At 43.1% G+C, this 13,704-nt stretch overlaps 1 protein-coding gene and 1 non-coding gene across 3 annotated transcripts in view; both read right to left on the bottom strand.

The window, feature by feature from the left end:
- Positions 1-13,704, bottom strand: part of ANKDD1B (ankyrin repeat and death domain containing 1B) — a 32,171-nt gene that overhangs the window by 10,789 nt on the left and 7,678 nt on the right. The window contains exons 4-10 of one of the 2 annotated variants that reach the window (XM_087742070.1): positions 9,873-9,971; positions 9,676-9,780; positions 7,900-7,998; positions 6,127-6,225; positions 4,223-4,351; positions 3,274-3,372; positions 1,601-1,699 (exon numbers count right to left, since the gene is read on the bottom strand). In XM_087742070.1, coding sequence (XP_087598196.1) covers positions 1,601-1,699; positions 3,274-3,372; positions 4,223-4,351; positions 6,127-6,225; positions 7,900-7,998; positions 9,676-9,780; positions 9,873-9,971 — 729 coding nt within the window. The remainder of the gene's footprint in view (positions 1-1,600; positions 1,700-3,273; positions 3,373-4,222; positions 4,352-6,126; positions 6,226-7,899; positions 7,999-9,675; positions 9,781-9,872; positions 9,972-13,704) is intronic. The other variant, XM_087742071.1, reaches the window with a different exon arrangement.
- Positions 894-967, bottom strand: TRNAN-GUU (transfer RNA asparagine (anticodon GUU)). The gene has a single exon. It is a non-coding gene; the product is annotated as a tRNA-Asn (tRNA).

The raw sequence follows: 13,704 nt of genomic DNA, 5'->3' as shown, positions 1-13,704 counted from the left end.
TTCAGAGCAAGAGACCTTCTCAGCATCCCTTTGTGTGCTCCTTGATCAGGAGACCCTCCTCTTTTGAGGGCACTGGGTGGCAGCTCAGTAAGCATGGGCCAGGCCCCAACACAGCATTAGAAGTCGCTGTTTCATCAGGACAGGCAAGGCTCCCCTCCTTCAAATGGTGTACCAATTACCTGTGACTACATGCCTGTTCAGGCGTGAAATCCCAAGCTATTGGAAGCAATAACAGCCCCAGTCCCTTGCCCAACTCCAGCCACACACCCCACCATCCAGGGATCGATCACCTCCAGGCACATTCCTGTGTGGCATTCCCAATTAGTTGCTTAACCTTATGAACAATAATCAAAATCAGGCTCACGACACACGGTAGTATGAACAGTCTGACTGCACAAGGATATTCAAGGAACTGGGAGGCCATTACAAGAAGGCAGGAAAGACCTATCCTGGACGAGAAGAAGGGGTAGGTGCCATTCAGTCACCTCTCCAAGGCAAAAAGGGGAAAGGTGTAATTGCTGATTTTCTGCATGAGATGGTTCTCTGAGTACCCGGATAGCAGCAGCGTAGGGTCCAAAAATACCAGATTAGGCTCAAGGCCAGTGCTTTTATCATGGCTTTCCCAGGCAAAGCAAAACAAAGTGATACACAACACAGCAAAAGCTGAAAATGGTCATTAACAATTACAGGAGGTTTTGTACAGCAAAAAAAGGGTCAACCAAACCAGCACCAAAGTAAACACACCAGCATCATGTTCAGCAACAAGTGGCTTTCCATAGAGGAGGGTCTCCACTACCTGAGGGGATTAGCAGTGGTCAAGGTGGTCTACAGCGACCAGTGGCACCAAGCAGAGGCCTAATAATCCTGGTAAAGGTGGGGAAAACAGATGATGGCGTCCCTGGGTGGGCTTGAACCACCAACCTTTCAGTTAACAGCCGAATGCGCTAACCAATTGCGCCACAGAGACCTGTGACTTTATCACTTTGTGTGGTGTGACCTCATCACGCAGTCCAATGTTGTATAGCATGGAGGATCACTGTAGTCAGTTCTGGTCATCTGCTTGGTTGTGTCCCCTCCCAGCCCCCTGCGCACCCCCAGTCTATTCACTGTGGGGGAGAGTATGAAACAAAGAAAGCCTTGGTGCTGTGCAAACACTCTTCAGCAACAGTGAAAACACCGGTGCCTTACCAGCACTGTTTTGGTCACAAATCTAAATCACAGCACCCTACAGGATGCTATGAAAAAAATTAACTCCATCCCAGCCAACTGACACTCTGCACTGGGTTACCTTCTGAGATCAATACTGTTGAGACATTTCCCTCAACTATTATGCATGAATTGTAACACTCAAACAATAAACTAATCCAACTATTTTCTGAGTATATAGCATTTTGCTATCCTTATCTTGCACAAACAATACTAGCACAGCACGTACCAGTGACTAATACATATGCACACATGCAAAAAGATAAGGAGAGAACTGCCTCTTCCTTCCTGTTTTTTTGTACCCTAAGCTCATCAGAAAAAAAATTATTTCAAGAAAAATCCACATAATCTCCTCTTTACCAGTGAAGTTATGTTAATTCCCAGTTTTTCTTACGTGATTTAAGGAGTTCATGTCATGATTGGCATCCAAGAGGCTTTTTACTACCGGTAGATGATTATTGATGACTGCTAAATGGAGAGGGGAATTCTTCTGCTGTGGAGGGAAAATAATAAACTATTGTATTTGGGTACATTCATTAGAAGTTCATTCAAATAAGAAAGAGGTTCTTGTTAAAACCTTCCCCTTGCAAAGGTGATATGTTCCAGTGGAGGTCTGAGACTGCAGAAAACACACCTCAAGGTGCAGTTATGCCAGAGATGGCAGCCTGCTCCTGCAACACCTACAGCAGCAGGTCAAGAAATACAGCTGAGAAACGTGGAAATGTTGAGCGCACTGGGTGTGTTTCAGTGTGTCACCACTTAGGAATGTGGCAAGGTGTTCCTCTTACATGTTCATACCCGGGATGTGCTGCTACCCTTGGCTGACAATATAGCTTAAGGTAAGGTTTCTGTTCCCTCTGAAAACTGGGTTTGCCCTTAGTTGGACAGGCTGGAGACAGAATACAGCTGTTAAAATCTACTTGCCAGGAATAAACTCTTATCGCATATTGCTGCTATAAATATTCTTCATATTAAACTGACTTGCTGTCATATTTACAGAAAGCAAAATATAGCTAGAAAGAAATTAAGGTTTTTTATTTGAGTGATTACTCATTAAAATAACTGGGGCGCAGGTCCAACATCAGTCATGATCCAACCATTAGATTGGCAAGATTTGCACGTTGAACCTGTGACTCTTTGGTTTCTTGTTAAATACAGCTAAAAAACAATTCCATACCCATGCCATTCACAGGTGCCAGACACCAGTTCATTAATGTCTTTATAAACCACAGCCATTTCTTCAGGGCTACAGAGAAATAAAGCAAGCTCTTATGCAATGCTGCACTGGAAGTGTTTCCAAAACATCAGTTACAATTTTATGAGGTGCTTCTGCTACAGAAAGCCAATGAGAACAAGCAGCACAACAACTGTCTGATCTTTAAAATAAATCATCTCAAGCACGTCATAAATTGCATAAATCCTTGATCGCATTATGCAACAGGCCAGTGATTATGGCAGATAAGTCACCAAGCCCAGATTCTATTTTCATCCTGTACTGTAGAAGTGGAAAATGAGTGCCTAGTTACAGAAAATCTTAGATGTAACAAAAACAGTAATATCTAAATTGAGACAAGATTTGACTATTAGGAATATCTCTTTCTCTTTAAGCCCCAAAGAATGGTGGAATGCAGATTTTGAAGGCATAGGCTTTGAGTGCAGAGGGTGAAAGCACTGAAGTGTTTACCTTTTATTTACCTTTATTCAAGATCAGTTACAAGTGTTAACTCTTTGCCCATGGCACACACAAAGGCCTGCATTACTGCTGCTTAGTTCAAGCAGGGTACTTTCCTCATCTTCTCTTAATGCCTGGTCCTTGGCTTAGCCTGGCCACCTCTACACTGCACTGCACCAGTCTGCCCAGGCACTCACTGGGTTTGTGCAACAGGACCTTTTCTATGTTGGTTCGCACATATTGCTAAGCAACATCCAAAACCCACATAATAACGTGTATAGTAAAAAATAAAGGAACTATTCAATCTCATTCAGCTGTCTGAATTCCCAAGAAAGGCCATAAAAAAACAAGACATGCTGAACAACAGCAGAAAACTTACATTGGTATACACCCACCTCAGGTTTAGGAACCAGGTCAATATTCTTATCAATAAGAAACGTAACCAAGGATAGATGTCCATTCTGAATTGCAATCTGCAAAGCACTGCTATTGTTCTGAAAGAAATGGTATAGATAGCAAAAACTTAGGTTTTGTTGCTCTCTTTAGTACTAAAGTGAGCTATCGATACAGGATAATCTTTCATTTAAACTTGTGTTATCCCCTCCCCGCCAAAAAATCTCCCTTTGATAAAATGATATAAAATGAAGTGGATCAGCAGTTAGCAGGATGTGTTTTTGTAATTACTGAAGGAACTTCCTATTTTTACTATATCACATTAAAAACATCAGTATTCTATAATGCTTTTCAATCTCTCTTAAGAGATAAATCAGCATTGTCAGCTATTCTGTGCCATGGACAACGACAATGCCAACATGTCTCCACATCTGTTAGTTCAGTTTGACCTTTAACAAGCAAGTACAGTCACAGTAACAAACTTTTACAAATGAATCAATAGAAAATTTTCACTTAATTCTGCTAGAACAAACAAGCTCTCGGGCTGCTGGAATCATAAACTTCTCGCAGCAGGCAAGCCAAGGCCATTCAACAGATGTGAGCTGGACTGGAGTCCAGGAACCAGATGTGGAGAACAGGTTTGTCATCAGTTCAGTCATATACACGGCCAAAAAGGAGGATTTTCAGTCACCCTAGTTGGTTACATTTCCTAGCCATAAGTTTTACTATCGGACATACAGTAAATAAAAAAGCTCTAGCACAGAACTCTCTCAAATAAATCTATGCTGTATTTCTTCCACATCAGTTTTATTCTGTTAGCAGTCTCCACATTCCCAATACTATTTATTTATTTTTTTACCATTTCCCAAAAACAAACAGAGTAAATATATTGTTAGTACACACAGAAAAGAGAAGATAAGGTCCTTCCCATAGCCCAGGACGTCCCAGTACCTGTGTGCTGGAGGGATAGTGTGTACATACTTGAGTTAAAACGTTGATGTCACTCCCTGCTTCCAGTAAGAGTTCAGCACATTTTTCATGACCTCCTTCAACAGACAAATAAAATGGAGTTTCTCCATTCTAGACCAACAGAGAGAAAACGTCTGTTCCAATTTAAGCCACGTGACTCTAAGACTGTGACACAAAACAGGTTAGCTCAGACTCATCCAGCTCAATAAAAAAGGGGAGATGGTCACAAGAGAACACAACTTGAATGCTCCTAAATTAATACTTAAATGAAACAGCAACTCACCAACACTTAAGTGACGGATGACATTTATGTCGACAGATGTACGGTAAAGTTTATGATAGAGATAACTATTTCAAAGATTACTAGCAACAGGCACAAAACCAAAGATGTTGGGTAGCAATTGCTGCTGTCCAACATCAGGCAACACCACTAGCGTGCTAGCACATACCATAAGTGCCAATTTCTGTCAGCCCAATGCCATGGATTTCTGACAAATTCCCAAATCTAATGCTAGTTATAAGGAGCACTTTTAGCAGAAATAATCCTGCTGTGTATTTATTTCAAATCTTCTCACCCCAAAAAAGTCTCCATGTCTCCACAGCAAGTCTCTAAAATAAGTTACGTTGGCCACACAATGATCCAATCCCTGCTCCTCAACTCCTAAACCACACAAAGGTTTACTGAAAGTTACTGCAGTGTTTCAGCATTCACAGAAGCATCAATAAATCCTGATTTTTCCTTGCTTGAACTCCTGCCACCATTATTCTGGTAAACTTAATATATTTTAGTGCTTTGCTTATGCTGGGGAAAGAGAGACCTGTTTATCCACAGACCAGAACATCTCAGGCTGGACAGGAAGGTCGCACCATTAGCCATGGCAAGGCAGGGGCACAGTACAAGCTTTGTGTGCAGAAGCAGCAACGTTGTCAGACAAGGCTTGGAAACACGAGGGCTTCACATTTCAAAGGGGCTCGTGTGCCTCAAAGCTTGCATAGCTGGAAATAACAGACAGGTTGGATAAGAGAGGACCCCTGAACCCATAAATCTGTTGCTGATTAAGGAAGGGGAGGGCCTTGGGTAGGAGTGGGTGTCCCTTACTCATGTCGCCTGCTGGGCCAGCAGAACAGACTGTCAACCACATGGCAGGTTCCTGCAATGGGCATGCCGGCCCACGACAAACTGAATTACCTTGCCCAGTTCGTTCCAGCTGCCCCACAGAAGAAGCAGAAGACACAAGGGCCCTTTGCAAAGCAGGAACACTGAGCTGACTGCTTAGTGTGCATTTCACTCTGCCACCCCTACTTCAAGCCTTAAAATTAAGCTCATGACTGCATCAACTCAGGGATACAACTTTCACAGCTAATATGCAACTTAGGAATATCCTGGCTGAACTCACCAACACTAAACTGGGAAAGAAAAAGTAGGCAGGCAGCGACTGGAGCCAATTCTGTGCAGCCAGTTGAGATCAGATGAACAAGGTACATCTGAGACCTCTTTGCTGAGACACTTGCAATGGTGTGTGCTGGGTATGCATGTTGAACTGGTTCGGGGAACAGCCTGACCAGAGACAGTAAAAGGAATGGGATCACATGGCCAGAAATGTTGTAGGACAGGAAGCAAGGTGGAGGTTAGGCCCTCCTGTTTCCTTCTACCAGTAGTTAGGGCTTGCAAGATGGAGGGGAGACCATTGAGTGAGGAACAGAGGACAGAGAAAGAGACACTGAAGGAGGTAATGGGTCTGAATTTATTGGAGAAGGAACAAGGAAACAGGATGCAAACAGAAAAGCAGCAGAACTAATGAAGTCTACTCAGTGCAACATTTATTCCTTTACAACGTTATTTTTTAATTGATTTTTCAAATCTTCAGTAACTTTTGTGTCCTTACCTGATTGAGGTCATTTATTTCCTCCCACTGTTCGAGCAGAATTTCTACAACTTCACTGTGACCATTTTTGGCTGCTAGATGCAATGCTGTGTTTCCCTCCTTGAAATCAAAATGTCAAGTAAGATACTTATAGACCCCAGAATGAAGTTGAAACACAAAGCCTTTGGTCTTTCCATCTCTCTTTTACATACAAGGAGAAGGAGGCAGATCCACACAGCATGTTCCAAGATTCAGACTAATCCAAAAGGAACCTTTTCATATGTATGCAGACATGACCTTGGCCTAGTTGGTTGTCTTGTATTCTGAAAATTGCAATGTACTACCAGTGAAAAAGATCTAAAATTCTAACTCCGAAAGAATGAATCAGAAGAAAACTTTGGGCACTGGTTGCTACAAGGATGGGGACATCAAGCCCCCAAAAGCAGTGATTTAAAGACAAACAGCCAAAACTTAGGTAAGTATACGTAATCTTGTAGTGGCTTTGATGCCAACATCACAATCTCCAATCCTCTTCACCATCAGTAGAATTCCTCACTAGTTAAGTATGAAAAAAAAAAATAGCACATCAGCAAGCAAATAAAAATAAAGAGCAAGCTAGACGATTATCAGGAAGAGCAGCAGCCTTTGAGCTAAAAGACAATGCTGGCACAAGAACAAGTACAAAACTGACTAGAAACAAACTGAAGCTGGAAATTAGGAGAAGGGTCCTAACCCTCAGGGAAATGAGGGTCCAGAACAGCTTTTCAATCAGAGCACTGTGGAGGTGGAGGGGCAGAAAATCCAAATACATTTTAGGAACAGGTATGTTTGTTAATTGATGGTTACAGTGCAATTGTTTTCAGTGACCCATGAGATGAATTGCTGTCCTAGCTTCTTACCTGCTTACTCTTTAGGACCACAGCATTTGCCTCCCGTCATTGTTGCTTTGCACATTCAGCCTGCTAGATGTCTGGGACAATACTGTTATTTAACCACTGCTGATAAACTACTTAGCACACCAGAGCTCCAGGTCGCACTGCAGCTCTTAAAGTATCATCAGAGTTAAAAAAAAAAAAACAAAACAAAACAAAAAAAAGGAAAAAAAACCCATAACTTCCTGGGTGCTTGCTTACATGGTTCTATAACTGCAGTATCTGAACATTTTCCAATTTCTAATGTATTTATCCTTGCAGTGCCTCGGATGCAAAGAAACACTGACATTCTTATTCCACAAAGAGTGAAGTAAGGAGCAAGGAAATTTAAGGGCAGGCTTTGGAAGTTATTTAGACACCTTAATATGCAGTGTCAAAAGCAGACTCAGTCAGATGGAAGTGTTCAAGCACTTTTGAAAAATTCCCACAGGTGTTTATTTGCATCCTGAAGTATTTAAACAACTTTAAAAAATTAGTCATGTGGGACTTAGCAGTGACTTACGGACACAGCCAAGGAGAGCGAAAAACTGGGCAACATAATCTCCCAGTACAGACTGGCACATTAATCAGCAGACCTTCCCACTTCTCCCAACAGAGAGCATATGCTAGTTTTGCTTTACATGAATTATTAATGTATATGGAAAAGTCTCCTGGCATTAAGACCAGAATTTTCACTGTCCTCCCTTAATTACTGAAAAATCACCATCCTTGTATATTTGTTGGTCCAATATGTATCATTGCCAGCACCCTGACACCTGCACAGCTTATTCCTATTGCTTGGTTATGTAGTAACTACACTGAAACAAAGTAATCTTTCACAAGCATGTTTTTAGTTGCAAGTCAGTGGAAAAGAAACGTTTACCTTATCTTTTTCAGATGTAAACAGCTTCAGAGTAATCAAATTGTTTATCATGTCAACGTGGCCTTTTTCAGACGCCAGAAGAAATGGCTTTTTGCCTTTCTAGAAAACAATTATGGAAAGAAACACAGTGTTATTGAAAGTAAAAATACTTTGCTTCCAGTTAGTAGATGTATGATATGCATATGTGCATGTGTATTCTGCATTAAAATTTATGTATCATATGACTAAGTAGATTAACAAAAAAGTAGATATACACAAGAAGAGTAAGGATTTTAAAAAAGATGCAATATTTAGTTAGTGTAAAAAAACCAGATTATACATCTTGCATATCCTGAAGAAAATACGTGAAAACTGTTCAGAAATGGTAACAAGGTAGAAAATGTGCTCAAAATATTTAATTCTTAATCTTCTCAGTGTGAAAATATTTATCAAAAGAACCGTGCCATTAAAAGTCTGAGGATGCTTGGAAACAGGCAGTAAAGAAGCTGCAAGATTTATTTCCATGGCGTAACATGTTTGATCTGAATTTTGCAAGCACAGACCAGAACAACCATATCTCAGAAGTTTCATCCAGGAGGCCTGGATTTAGTACTGTACATCGTGGGGATTTTTGGACAGTGCTCAAACTAACAAAAACTTTTCCAACTGTTTAAAACTCAACTGCAGAAAGTTATCTTGACATAAAATCATACCACTGGTGAGACAGTGAGGCTGTCTAACCAAGACCTAAAACACAAAGGTTTATTTTGTTAAATTAACTGTGTTTTGTCAGGCTTGTCATCTGTAGAAAGAATTCAGAATTTTGCACCATTGGGTCAATACAATTCAAGACTCAAAAAATAGGAAGGGGAGCTTTGTTCTTTTGGTAAAAGATACTACAAGGATAAATTTTCCTCATGTAAAGATAAAATATCCTACTTAGCTAAGTAAGCCTTCAAAGCAAGATCCCAACATTGTGGGAAGGAAAAATAAAAACACAGCAAGCCTGATGAGGACAAGGCCCTGGCACTGTTGAAGAGTTGGTACACCTTTGTAGGATGGCTGCACACTGTTTTATGTTCTGTGTCAGCAAAATATGCCTGTGTTGGCCATAAATGGCAGGTTTTGATAAGGACAGGGGATTGCAGGGGTGAGTCGTGTGGGAGGAGGTCAGAGACTGCCCTGTGCTGGTCACAGCCACTTCCAGGTGGCTTCACAATGGACAAAACTCACGCACCACGTGTCAGCACTCAACCCATCAGAGGAGCACATGATACCTCTGTGAAAACATACTTAAGAAAGGGTGGTCACTGCTATGGGGAAGATGCACAAGGGGAGATGCAGAAGGAGACATGAGAGGATGCAAGGGAGGAGACACAGGAGGAGGTACACACACAGGGTGGCTGCAGCCCATGGAAGAACCCTTGCTGGAGCACAGGAAAAGAGTAAGAAACAAAGAGCGGAAAAAAGAGGAAACCACTGTGGACAGACCCCAACCTCCTCTGACTGCCATCGCCTCATTAATGGGACTGAGCACCACGTGCAGCAAAAGCAAGGGGAGCAGGGAAGGAGAGGTGTCTGGAGTTCAGCTGAGACAGGCAAAGAGGGAGGAAAGGTGTTTTCCCTAAGTGCTTGTCTGGCTGTTTGTCTTGTTTCTCAATACCCAAATCAGTAATTAAATGTTTATATAACTGGCAATAAATTAAATTTCATTGAAATTCCCCAAGTCAAGATTGTTTTGCCCACAACAGATGCCTCATGACATCAAAGAAATAAACAGAAAGAAACATACTGTACCCCATCAGGCTTGTTCAAGTCATTCAGATGAAGATCTTGGAGAAAATAATCAACTATTTTAACGCTGTTGTTCTGAGCTGCAAAGTGCAGTACATTCATTCCTTCCTGAAAAACCATAAGCAACTCTGTAAGAACAAGTCTGGTTTTTTTCCAACATAAACAGATTTAGAGTTGGTAAAAATTTGTCATCAACAAACCTCATTCTTAGCCTTTTGATCAGCGCCTGCTTTAACTAATTTTCTCATTATATCCAGATTTCCAGTCCAAGCTGCAAGATGAATCACTGTCAGGCCATGCTTCAAATAAAATGATAAAGGCAGAAATTACCACCAAAATACCTTATGCCAAATTTTTTTAACTCTTTTTATTAATTCAGTGTATGAGTGGGTTCTGCTCTGCAGGCTTTTAGAAAATCAGTACTAACACCTGTCAGTGTGAGTGGGATTCATCTCACTTAATTTAAGCTAAATGTCATGCATCAAGACCTAGCTAAATGTTCAGGCTGCCCTCTTCTTGACAGAAGGTCTGGCATCTGCAGAGAAGGACTGATCCCGTTTTAAGATGGTGGGATTAAATACTACCTGGAAATGATTCTCTCTCTCCAGAAATCATGTAGATATAGTTAGCACTGGGTGCAGTGGATGACATTTCAGGTGATGGCACGTAATGACTATATTTCCATGATTTTCCAGTTAGCCCTTGTTTTAAGGTTCTCTTTTCTTCTCTCAAATTCTCTAAAAAAGTTCTCTTATAGGGAAAAAAAAACCCTGTTGTTAACTTCTTAGAGCCCAAAGGAATAGAGATAAGGGACTTCCAGTCAGTGTCTCCCGTCTTCACCACAGATCACTCTAACTTTTCCACATCTCTTCCTCAATTCATGTGTGCTGTGTTCAGATGCAGCATCATAAACCATGGCTCATTGTGCTAAGTGCTGTGTAAACACAACACATACATACTCCACCATAAAAGCACCTGGTCTAAGAGATAGAGTCAAAGCAATCTAAAGGAAGCAAGATGGATCAGGGCACTTCCTTAGCAGTTATAACCCTTCTCCAGTTTCTCCTGCGTAAAAGAGGAATAAATAACTTGACCTTCATCTCTAATGGAGAACAGGAACAGTTTTTATGTTGGTATAACACTTCGGACAGCAGGATGCTTGCTGTGACAGGAACTTCAGGATATTACAAACTATTCACTGAATAACAAAACTGTTTAGGCTGGAAGAGGCCTCTGGAGGTCACACTCCTATGGCCTTCTGCTCAAAGCCCGTCCCACTGGATCAGGTTGCTCAGGACCTTCTCCTGTCAAGTTTTGAATAGGCTAGAGATTGAGACTCCACAAACTGTGGAAAATCTGTTCCAGTGTTTGACCACTCTGACAGTGAACTTTTTTTCTCCTTGTACCTAACTGGGACTTCCCGTGCTGCAGTTTGTGTCCATTGCCTCTTGTCCTATTACTGTGCATCTCTGAGAAGAGTCTTTTTCTGTCTTCTCTATATTCTCCCCTCATGTAGCTGTAGACAGCCATAAGGTCTCCCCCTTACCATTCTCCTCCCAAGGCTACTCAGCTCTCTCAGCACCTCCTCATACACCATGTGCCCCAGTCCTAATCATCCTAGGGGCTCTACACTGGACTTGCTCCAGCTTATCAATGTCTTTCCTGTATTGGGGAGCCCCAAACTGGGCACAGCAAGCAGAAATTGCAGTGGAGGCCAATACGGAACATGCATCTGGTGCATAGGCTACAAGAATAAAGCTGGGCTTGAGCAAAATTTGTGACTGTGCCTCAAAGGTCTGCCTTGAAAAACCTTCCTAACTCTGACCAAGAAGAAAAAGTAACTAGACCTGATAGCTTTATGCAATGGGAAGACTAGCCTGGTGAATGAGGGGAGAGAAATCAATGTTTATCTCAACTTTCATAACACTTTTGACACTGTCCCCCATGACATCCTTGTAAACAAACCAATGAATAATAGAATCATAGAACCGTTTAGGTTGGAAAAGACCCTGAAGAAGATCATGGAGTCCAACTGTTAACCTAACACTGCCAAGTCCACTACTTGTACCATAAGTACCACATCTGCATGTCTTTTAAATACCTCCGGGGATGGAGGCTCAACCACTTCCCTGGGCAGCCTGTTCCAATGCCTGACTCTCCTTTCGGTGAAGAAGTTTTTCCTAATATCCAACCTAAATTCCCCTGGCGCAGCTTGAGGCCCTTTCCTCTCATTCTATCGCTTGTTACGAGGGAGAAGAGACCGACCCCCACCTCGCTATGACCTCCTTTCAGATAGTTGTAGAGAGCCATAAGGTCTCCCCTCAGCCTCCTTTTCTCCAGGCTAAACAACCCCAGGTCCCTCATCCGCTCCTCCTAAGACCTGTGCTCCAGACCCTTCATCAACTTCGTTGCCTTCTTTGGACACACTCCAGCACCTCAATGTCCTTCTTGGAGTGAGGAGCACAAAACTGAACACAGGACTCGAGGTGCAGCCTCACCAGTGCCAAGTACGGGGGACAATCACTTCCCTGGTCCTGCTGGCCACACTATTTCTGATACAAGCCTGGATACTATTGGCCTTCTTGGCCATCTGGGCACACTGCCAGCTCATATTCAGCCAGCTGTTGACCGCCACCCCCAGGTCCTTTTCCACTGGGCAGCTCTCCAGCCACTCTTCCCCAAGCCTGCAGTGTTGCTTGGGGTTGTTGTGATCCAAGTGCAGGACCTGGCACTGAGCCTTGTTGAACCTCATACAATTGGCCTCGGCTCATCGATCCAGCCTGTCCAGGTCCCTCTGTAGGGCCTTCCTACCCTCCAGCAGATCAACACTTCTGCCGAACTTGGTGTCACCTGCAAACTTACTGAGGGTGCACTCGATCCCCTCATCCAGATCATTGATAAAGGTATTAAACAGAACTGGCCCCAATACTGAGCCCTGGGGAACACCACTCATGACAAGCCGCCAACTGGATTTGACTCCATGCACCATAACTCTTTGGGCCCAGCCATGCAACCAGTTTTTTACTCACTGAAGCATATGACTGTCCAAGCCATGAGCAGCCAGTTTCTCCAGGAGAATGCTGTGGGAAACGGTGTCAAAGGCCTTACTAAAGTCCAGCTAGACAACATCCACAGCCTTCCCCTCATCAACTGAGCAGGCCACCTTGTCATAGAAGGACATCAGGTTGGTCAAGCAGAACCTGCTTTTCATCAACTCATGCTGACTGGGCCTGATCCCCTGGTTGTCCCGTATGTGCCATGCGATGGCACTGAGGATGTTCTGCTCCATGACCTTCCCCAGTACCGAGGTCAGGCTGACAGGCCTGTAGTTTCCCAGACCCTCCTTCCAGCCCTTCATGTAGATGGGCATCACATTTGCTAACCTCCAGTCAACTGGGACCTTCCCAGTTAGCCAGGACTGCTGACACATGATGGAAAGTGGCTTGGTGAGCTCCTCCACCAGCTTCCTCAGTACCCTTGGGTGGATCCTATCCAGCCCCAAATACTTGTGTGTGTCTACGTGGTGTAGCAGGTCGCTACCATTTCCCCTTGGATTATGGGGGCTTCGTTCTGCTCCCTGTCCCTGTCTTCCAGCTCAGGGGGCTGGCTACCCTGAGAACAACTGGTCTAACTTTAAAGACTGAGGCAAAGAAGGCATGAAGTACCTCAGCCTTTTCCTTGTCCTCTGTCACTATGTTTCCCCCCGCATCCAATAAAGGATGAAGATTCTCTTTAGCCCTCCTTTTGTTGCTAATGTATTTGTAGAAACATTTTTTGTTGTCTTTTACAGCAGTAGCCAGTTTAAGTTCCATCTTGGCTTTGGCCCTTCTAAATCCTCTCCCTGCATAACCTCACAACATCCTTGTGGTCCTCCTGAGTTTCCTGCCCCTTCTTCCAAAGGTGGTAATCTCGCCTTTTATTCCTGAGTTCCAGCCAAAGCTCCCTGTTCAGCTAGGCCGGTCTTCTCCCCCGCTGGCTCATCTTTCAGCACATGGGGATGGCCTGCTCCTGCACCTGTAAGATTTCCTTCTT

The sequence above is a fragment of the Nipponia nippon genome, unplaced genomic scaffold (assembly GCF_047370975.1).
Source record: "Nipponia nippon isolate SJK-2023a ecotype South Korea unplaced genomic scaffold, ASM4737097v1 scaffold_8, whole genome shotgun sequence".
NCBI lineage: Eukaryota > Metazoa > Chordata > Aves > Pelecaniformes > Threskiornithidae > Nipponia > Nipponia nippon.
The sequence above is the reverse complement of the archived record's forward strand: the minus strand, read 5'-3'. Positions and strand labels throughout refer to the sequence as shown.